The sequence below is a fragment of the Artemia sp. Qi Xiang Cuo genome, chromosome 19 (genome assembly GCF_049724085.1).
Source record: "Artemia sp. Qi Xiang Cuo chromosome 19, ASM4972408v1, whole genome shotgun sequence".
Taxonomy (NCBI): Eukaryota; Metazoa; Arthropoda; class Branchiopoda; order Anostraca; family Artemiidae; genus Artemia; species Artemia sp. Qi Xiang Cuo.
In genome coordinates, this window is record NC_142812.1 from 6,205,655 (window position 1) to 6,214,759 (window position 9,105).

General features: G+C 36.2%; 1 protein-coding gene across 1 annotated transcript in view; it reads right to left on the bottom strand.

Moving 5' to 3' along the window:
• The window catches only part of Sh (Potassium voltage-gated channel protein Shaker), a 338,900-nt gene extending 330,287 nt beyond the window's left edge, over positions 1-8,613 (bottom strand). Inside the window, exon 1 of the mRNA XM_089105495.1 lies at positions 8,535-8,613. Coding sequence (XP_088961621.1) covers positions 8,535-8,596 — 62 coding nt within the window. The 5' untranslated portion in view covers positions 8,597-8,613. The remainder of the gene's footprint in view (positions 1-8,534) is intronic.
• Positions 8,614-9,105: the final 492 nt, after the last annotated feature.

Consider the following 9,105-nt stretch of genomic DNA (forward strand, 5'->3'; position numbering starts at 1 on the left):
TTTAGGATCAGCATTATAAACACATTCTTTTGATACATTTATTGACATCAAAATTCCGTTTTTAAAAGTTTCGATTACTATTGAGCCGTATCGCTTGTTTTTTTATTGTTTTTTTATTACGTATATGTTAGTACGTATATGAAGGGGTTCTCCCCTTAGTCAATACCACGCTCTTTACGTTTAAAGTTAAAAAAAATTTTTATTCACAAACCCCTGAATCACAAAGGCCGTTTAATTAGAATAGATAGCTCTTTTGAAAGCACTAAAAAAAACTGTAGCGTAAAGAGCGAGGTATTGACTTGGGGGAGAAACCCCTCACATACGTTATAATTTCTGTTCGTTTTAAGTTCTAATATTCCTTCTTACATTTCAGTTGAAAAAACTTGTTTTTTTTATTTAATTCCTGATCGTCTAATGATCGATTTAATTTCTAATGCTTGGAAATCCGGCGTCCCCTTCATAGAAATGTCTCTTACCCCAAAGAAGCATCCTCCACGGACATATTCTCCAGAGTAACCCCCTCCTCTAGCCCCCCCCCCCAGAAAAAATCCTTCCTGAAAATGGTTGTATACTTCCCAATAACCAATAAATAATGCTGGCAAGTCCAGCGCCCCTTTCATGGCAATTTCCCTTCCCCCATAAAAACTTCCATCATGAACAGATCCTCCAACATAACCACCGACCCACCCTTCCCTCCCACTACCCGAAAAAAAAACTCCTGAAAAATTATGTATACTTCCCAATAACCAATACTATAAGTTAACATTGGGTAAAGTTCATAACTTTTAGCCCTCCCTCTGTGTACTTCGGGGAATCAAGTCAGCCTAAAAGACATATTTATCACATTTTCGACCATGCTGAACAAAACGGCTATCTCAAAATGTTGATCGGGTGACTTTGGGAAAAAAATAAGCGTGGGAGGGGGCCTAGTCGCCCCCCATTTTTTTTGGTCACTTAAAAAGGGAACTAAAACTTTTAATTTTCGTTCCAATGAGCCCTCCCACGATATTCTAGGCCCACTGGGTCAAGACAATCACCCCTGGGAAAAAAATAAAAAAAATAAACACGCATCCGTTATCTTTCCTTCTAGCAAAAAATGTAAAATTCCACATTTTTGCAGATAGGAGCTTGAAACCTCTACAGTAGGGTTCTATGATATGCTGAATATGATGGTGTGATTTTCATTAAGGTTCTATATTTTTTAGGGGGTATTTCCCCCTTTTTTTGAAAATCCGCCAAATATTCTCAGGCGCGTAACTTTTGATGGGTAGCACTAAACTTGATGAAAGTTATATATTTGAAATCAGCATTGAAATCTGATTCTTTTGATATATCTATTGGTATCAAAAACCCGTTTTCTAGAGTTTCGGTTACCATTGAGCCGGGTCGCTCCTTACTTACAGTTCGTTACCCCGAACTGTTTGAAAACGAAGAGAAATTATTTCGTATATGAAAGGGGCTGTCCCCTCCTCAACGCCTTGCTCTTTACACTAAAGTTTTTTATTGTTTAAAAAAAATAGAGTTGTGGGAAAGTCAAACTTTAGCGTAAAGAGTGAGGCGTTGAAGAGGGGACAACTACTTTCATATACGGAATAATTTCTGTTCGTTTTAACTTTTAATGTCGCTCCTTACTTTCAGTTAAAAAAACTTGTTTTTTTATTTGATTTTTGAACGTTTTTGAATAAATGCAGGTTTTGATCTTGGCTCACAGTATATGAATAATTAAAACAAAATTTTCATATTAATTTACTTTTATTTGGTTAAATGGCTTTCTCGAAACTTATTTCATTTTATTTACTAACGTTTATATTAGTAATAAATATACGTAACTTACGAATTAATTTACGTAACGAACTTCTATATTCATATATTTTTAATACGTATATTAGGGGGTTCGCCCCCTAGTCAATACCTTGCTCTTTAAGCGAAAGTTCGAATTTTGTTCCAATTCTTTAAAACTGACCGCTTAATCACAAAGGCCGTTAATTAGAATAAATAGCTCTTATGAAAGTACTATAAAATATTTGGATTAGAGAGCGAGGTATTGACTAAGGGATGAACCTAATCCTATATATTATATTATCTGTTCATTTAAAGTTTTGATGTTGCTGCTATTGCAGTTGAAAAACTTGTTTTTTTTATATTTAATTTCTGATCTTTTTTTTAAATAATGCTTGTAAGTTCGGCGTCCCCTTCATGGCAATTTCCCTTCCCCCATGAAAACTTCCTTCATGACTGTCATCACTGTAGCTTCTAATATTCTAATCTTGGTTTGCAGACTTATCTTCCTATTCTTCCAGACTTTTTTTTAACTGTGAAAAAACACCCTGAGCCTTGGCTATTCTATTTTTAAAACCTTCACTGCTCCCACCATCTTTACTAATAATACTACCAAGGTAAGTGAAGCTGCCCAGCTAATCAGTCTTTTCATTTCCCAAAGTCACCTTTTCATCTTAACTTATTCCTAGCCTTAGTGACATAGTCTTATTAACATTAATTTTCAAACCTATTCTAGCACCCTGAACTCGCAAAACCTCTAAAACTTCATTCATTTTGCTCAAACTTTCATCTAGGATGCTTAAATCATCAACATAATCTAAGTCCGGGAAATTTTTTCCTACCCATTTGATTCCGTGGTCTTCCATTGCCTTTCCTGTGCTTCTTAAAACAAAGTCCATCAAAATAATCCATACAAAGAGAGATAGAACACAACCCTGCTTAATTAGCTGCTAACCTCATTTCCTACCTTAACCGCAGCAGTGTTATTCTCGTACATAGCACTAATCACTTTAATGTGTTTGTCCGGTAGACCATACAAGGATAAAACCTTTACTAAAGCTCTTCTGTCAATAGAATTGAACGCTTGCTCATAATCTATAAAACTGAGGACCAAAGGTGTTTGACAACTCAGGTACCTCTCAATTATTAGCCTAAGAGTGAATATTTGGTCGACGCATCCTCTACCTTTTCTAAAACCACACTGCTCATCTCTTAAAACTTTGTCTACGGCATCTCTCAGTCTAAAAAGTATCATATTACTGAGTAATTTACTGCCTACAGAGACCAGACTAATGCCTCGATAATTACCACACTCATTTTTATCACCTTTATCTACTAGATGGTGATCTTTACTTTTAACATCAATAACAGCGCTCTTGTATACCCTAGTATCTTTTATTGATCCTGCCAGTCTTCGGTTTACTATAACATAATCAATAAGGTTTGCTGTCTTACCATCACGTGAATACCATGTTAACTTATGAGCCATTTTATGACCAAACACCGTATTGGTTATAACTAGATTGTTATACCTACAAAATTGCAAAAGTCCATATCCATCACTGTTTTCTTTTCCTACACCAAATTTACCTAGGCTGGGATACCATCTATCCCTATTTCTACTAACATGGGCGTTAAAATCTCCCAGTAAAAACATCACATTTCTACCTGGGACCGTGTCTATTTGCTCCTGCAACTGTCAGTAAAATTCATCAGAGTCACTAGTATCTCCGTCAGTCGGTTCTACAGGGGCGTATACTACAGTAACTGATACCCTGAACTTTCTAGTCATAAAATGAGCAATTAGTATTCTATTATTAATACCTTCCCAGCCTAAACAAGACTTAGCAGCTTCCTTATTCATCATGAGCCCTACTCCCTGTCTATGTGCCCCATCCTTCCTGCCTGAGTAAACAAATTCTATATCACCTAATGTCATGCTTCCTACCCCTGGGATATGAGTTTCTGAAATTCCTAATAAATCCAGTTCGAATCGTCTGAATTCGTCAGTCAAAATATCGATACGATAGTCATTTTTTAATATCGTAACATTCCAAGTTCCAATCTTCATGTTCTTTAAATCATTGAAATTATTTTCGCCTCAGGAAAAGCAATGATCCCAGATACCAGTGCAGGACGGGAATCACATATCTTCTCAAATCTACACCAAAGTGCTTATGCCGGCTTAGAACAGGACAGCAAGAAGTCCCTGGGACCTCCATGAATGGAGGCTTTGTGCAATCCTGGGCCCATCTTGGTCACAACATGGTTTTCAGCACTTGGCGATGCTCTTCTATCAACAAGAGTCGAAATCCTGCACCGACAGTCTCAAGCCTATTACCTCCGACTCATTATATATTCATGCCTACAAATGTTATGCTACTACGGGGAGGCAACCCATAAGAGATAAATTAGCTAGGAAGAGGTTTTTCAGCCCAAAAACGCCCATAAAAAAATACCAAGCCCAGAAAAATTGTCCATTAGTCAGAATCCCGTACGAATGCTGTGTCGTTTACTAGGCTATAATTTCCTCGAGGGGCGCCACTCCTCAAGTGGGAATAGAGTTGACCGCAAGGTCCCGAGTCTTGCAGGTACCCCGAAAAGATCGAGGCAGCTCTTCGCAGACGCCGTTGTCCATATATCTGGATCTTACACCCTGCCACAGTTGTCCTCCTATAGAGGATCATTCCGCGATGGTGTTCTGCATCACCATGCAATTTAACCCATTACTGGGAGAAGGTTTGCAACTCATGGGACTTGTGGACAAACCAGTGGGCCCTTTTGAGTATGACTGCTGCGGTTAAGGTAGGAAATGAGGTTAGCAGCTGGTTTTCTATTAAAAAAGGAATTAAGCAGGGTTGTGTTCTATCCCCCTTTATATGGATTATTTTGATGGACTTTGTTTTAAGGAGCACAGGAAAGGCAAAGGGAGACCACGGAATCAAATGGGTAGGAAAAAGTCTCCTGGACTTAGATTATGCTGATGATTTAAGCATCCTAGATGAAAGCGTGAGAAAAATAAATGAAGTTCTAGAGGTTTTGCAAGTTCAGGGTGCTAGAATTGGTTTGAAAATTAATGTTAGGAAGACTAAGTCACTAAGGCTAGGAATAAGTAAAGATGAAAAGGTGACGTTGGGTAATGAAAAGACTGATCAGGTGGGCAGCTTCACTTACCTTGGTAGTATTATTAGTAAAGATGTTGGGAGCAGTGAAGGTTTTAAAAATAGAATAGCCAAGGCTCAGGGTGTTTTTTCACAGTTAAAAAAAGGTCTGGAAGAATAGGAAGATAAGTCTGCAAACCAAGATTAGAATATTAGAAGCTACAGTGATGACAGTGGTCAAATATGGCTCTGAAGCATTGACGCTCCGAAAAGCGGATGAAGATTTGCTTGATGTTTTCCAGAGAAATTGCTTAAGGATTGTTCTGGGTACCCGGCTGACTGACCATATTTCAAAAAATAGGCTATACGAAAAATTTGGTTCAATACCGCTCTCTAGGGCTACCATGAAAGAAAGGTTGAGGTGGCTAGGGCACGTTGTGTGGACGAAGGATGACAGATTGCCGAAGATTGTTCTTTTTGGCCAAAAATGTAGGGCTAAACGGAAAGCAGGTCATCCCCTTCAGGGGTGGGAGGAGGTCATAAAGAAAGATTTTAAGGAAATGGGAACTTTGTGGGCGGGTGTAAAAAGGGAAGCTTTGAATAGATCGGGGTGGAGGAGGAGCGTGCGTAGCTGTGTTGGCCTCAGGTGGCTTGATGCTGCGGTGAGTTGTTAGTAGTAGTAGTAGTAGTAATGAATTTATTATTAAATAATTCGAAATTAAAATGAGCGAAGGCTCCAACAAAAATTTCCCCCATCCCATCCCTTCAGATCCTCAAATGGCTGAAATTTCACTCGCTGCCTACTGAAAACCAAATAAATTACTGAAATTGAAAGCTCTTTTTGCCAAAGCGATTTTTCTATACATATACTATTTGTCACATAAATTAATGTCAAATAAATTTCTATATAAATTAATTGTTACAAATGTTCCTATATTGAGAGTTTTTTTCCTACAGTATTTTAATTTTCATTTTACTTGTCTTATTTTAGCTAGCAGTGTCTTGGGGGGGGGTGGTAGCCCCACTTTTGTCCATCACAAGTTCCTTTTGTTTTAAGTTTGACTCTAATGTGCGGCGTATAGCTCATCAGATTGCTTCGAATAGTAGGCTATCAACCAATTTAAAAGAGAACAAAAATTAAGCTTTCTAATTCTTTCACATTTGAAATTTATGGGCTTAAAAGGAAAAAACACTGATTAGAATTTGTGCTGAGTTAGAACATTAGCACTATTTTGGTCGCAACAGGATAATTTGTACAAAGATATCTATTTTTATTAATATGAAACTATTCAAAATTCATTTTTTTATTTTCAGTTAAGCCCAACTGCCGCACAGGGCTTGAGGGAATCAGTAACAAAACATTTATTTGTAGTGTTTACTGTTCCTCTCGAGTGCGTTTTTGTTACTTATGCTAAATTTTGTTCATGTTTTATAATTAAACTCTTGTTTTAGAACGGGGATCAAAATGAAGACACGCACGCAGAGAAACAGAGAAGTTACTAGTAAGTAAAAAACTAGTAAAGTAGCAAAAAGTTACTGGGTGGATTTTTTACACATGGGAGGGGGGATCTTTGGCTTCTTTTGCTGGAATATTCTTAAGGGATAATGGGATAGGGTAATTGAAATACGTCATAGAAGTAACAAAAACAAATCAAATCACAGTTTCTACCACGAAATGATTGGAAAGTAATTTCTATTGTTATCTTTGCGTGTAAGCAATATCTCGAATTAAACTTGGAATCTGGCAACTATAACGAAACTTGGTTAAAATTAAAGAGCCACTGAAACGGACGAAAAGAGTTCTGCCTCAATATCTTTCAGGATCTTTCAGTAAAAATGTATGTATGTTCTTTTTTTTCGAAAAGGGCTCCATATTTTTTTGGGAAAATTAGCCTCCTTGGATATTCTGGCCTAAAAAATAGATCTAGATAGGTCAGAAATTTGATAAAATTCTTTAAGAGCCTTAGTTTTAGACAAAAAATATGCGAGTGACGCCATTTTTATATACATTAGTATTGCAGTGGCGTTGTCACGCTTATGCGGAAAAATTGAAGATTTTCATGTATGGAGAAGTTTACATTAAAGTACTTAAAGAGCAAAAATGGTAATTGCAAAAATATTTGCGTATATTTTGAGAAGGGATCACAACAATTCAAAACCTTAACAAAGAAAACAAAAGGTTTGAAGCTTATTAGAAATCGATGTTAGAAATTGGACTTGCGGTAATAATCAAATATCTTTGAATAGCCTCAGTATGAAAAGACATTAAATTGCGTAAAGAGCAAAAACTGGTAGTCCTAAAAATATTTGTATGCAATTTTACAAGGAATTATAATAATTCAAAAACCTTAAAAAAAAGAAAACCAAAAATTTTAAGCTTTGTAGATATCTTTGTTAGAAATCGGACTTGCTTGAATAATCAAATATCTTTGAAATGACCTCAGTATGAAAAGACAGCAAATTGCTGCGGTTACAAGACAAGCGACAATGATAATATATATATATACAAGCCTGCCGCGTGCCCGGCACTTCTTCTATATGTAGAAGAAGTGCCAGGGCCCGGCCGCTGGTAATTGCAAAAATATATGAATATATTTTAACAAGGGATTATAACAATTCAAAAACCCTTAAAAAAGAAAAACATAAGTTTGAAGCTTAGTAGATATCGTTGTTCAAAATCGGACTTACTTTAATAATCAAATATCTTTGAAAAGAGAAAATACGGCAAATTGTCTTCCGTTAGAAGACAAGCGACAACGAGAATCCCTATACAGAAGCCTGCAGTGTGGTAAGTGCCGGGGGCCCGGCGGCTCTACTATATACATATATATATATATATATATATATATATATATATATATATATATATATATATATATATATATATATATATATATATATATATATATATATATATATATATATATATATATATATAGAGAGAGAGAGAGAGAGAGAGAGAGAGAGAGAGAGAGAGAGAGAGAGAGAGAGAGAGAGAGAGAGAGAGAGAGAGAGAGAGAGAGAGAGAGAGAGACAGAGAGACAGAGAGACAGAGAGAGATCGTCATGGAAATGAAGATTAGGAGGAACCTGCTTCCTACGATCCACCGTGTGATGGAACACGCATTTTCCTCCTGATCCTCCCTTTGAGTATGCCTGATCCTCTTATGAGGTTTGAAAATATTAGGTGTGACCTTTAGGCCTAACACCAACGTTAAGCTCTGAATAATCAACGAGCAAAATTTATTATGCCGCATAAAGGGTTTTGATTTAAGGGTCGGTGTTTTTGTGTTCCTCTAGGTCCTCAGTTGCTAATTCTTTTTAATACGACCATTTTTTTTAAATAGAAGTAAAGCTTTAAAAGTGCATGTTATATACCTGACACAATCAAGGGATGAGTTTTCGACCATTTGTTTTCACTGGTTTTCGACCAGTCATGAGTTTTCGGTCTATGGAAGATAAGACCTTCCATAGACCAACACATTATGTGTCAATCTATTTATTTTTCTTCCATTTTTTATGCGTATTTTGATACTTTTTATAACGTTGTAGAAATATGGGTAAATAAAAACCCGAATTGTTTGCTGAATGATTCGTTAACCTCTGATAATTTTTTGTATCATGCAGGTTCAGATAAGGGGGCAGCACTCTTTACTTTTTCTCATCCGTTGAATGAACTGGGTGTGCATTTGTAATCAATTCTCCAACTATATACATTATCAATATTATGCATAGCAATATATTTAATTATTCACCCACTAGCAAATAGATAGAACTAAAGAAAAGAGACACTTCACTTTGAGCTCTGATAAAAATAACTAAATTCTCTGGTAAGCGATTAAAAGATTGAATAGAAATAGTTGACTTAGACTTGTGGAAAATTGTCTCTCAGATTATTTGCCAAAAATTTGTTGAGTTGCGGAATTAGTTAATAGTCCTGGCAGTGGAAATGTGCCGACAAGTGTTTTTATTTATGAGCTAAATGCGTTATCGATTTCCATCCTACGTTCTGTTCCTATCCCACCCCCCACCAAAAAAAAACTAATTAAAATAAGTGTACAGAAAAAAAAACTAAATAAAACCTTAACATTTTTTTCCTTTTGGAAGGAGGGGGATTGGACCAAGGCTTTATTTTGATGAGAGAGACGTCAGAAAATTCCCATTTATTATCACATGTTTAAAATGTTCCACATTTATTAATTTTTGGCATTTTTTACGTAAATTGA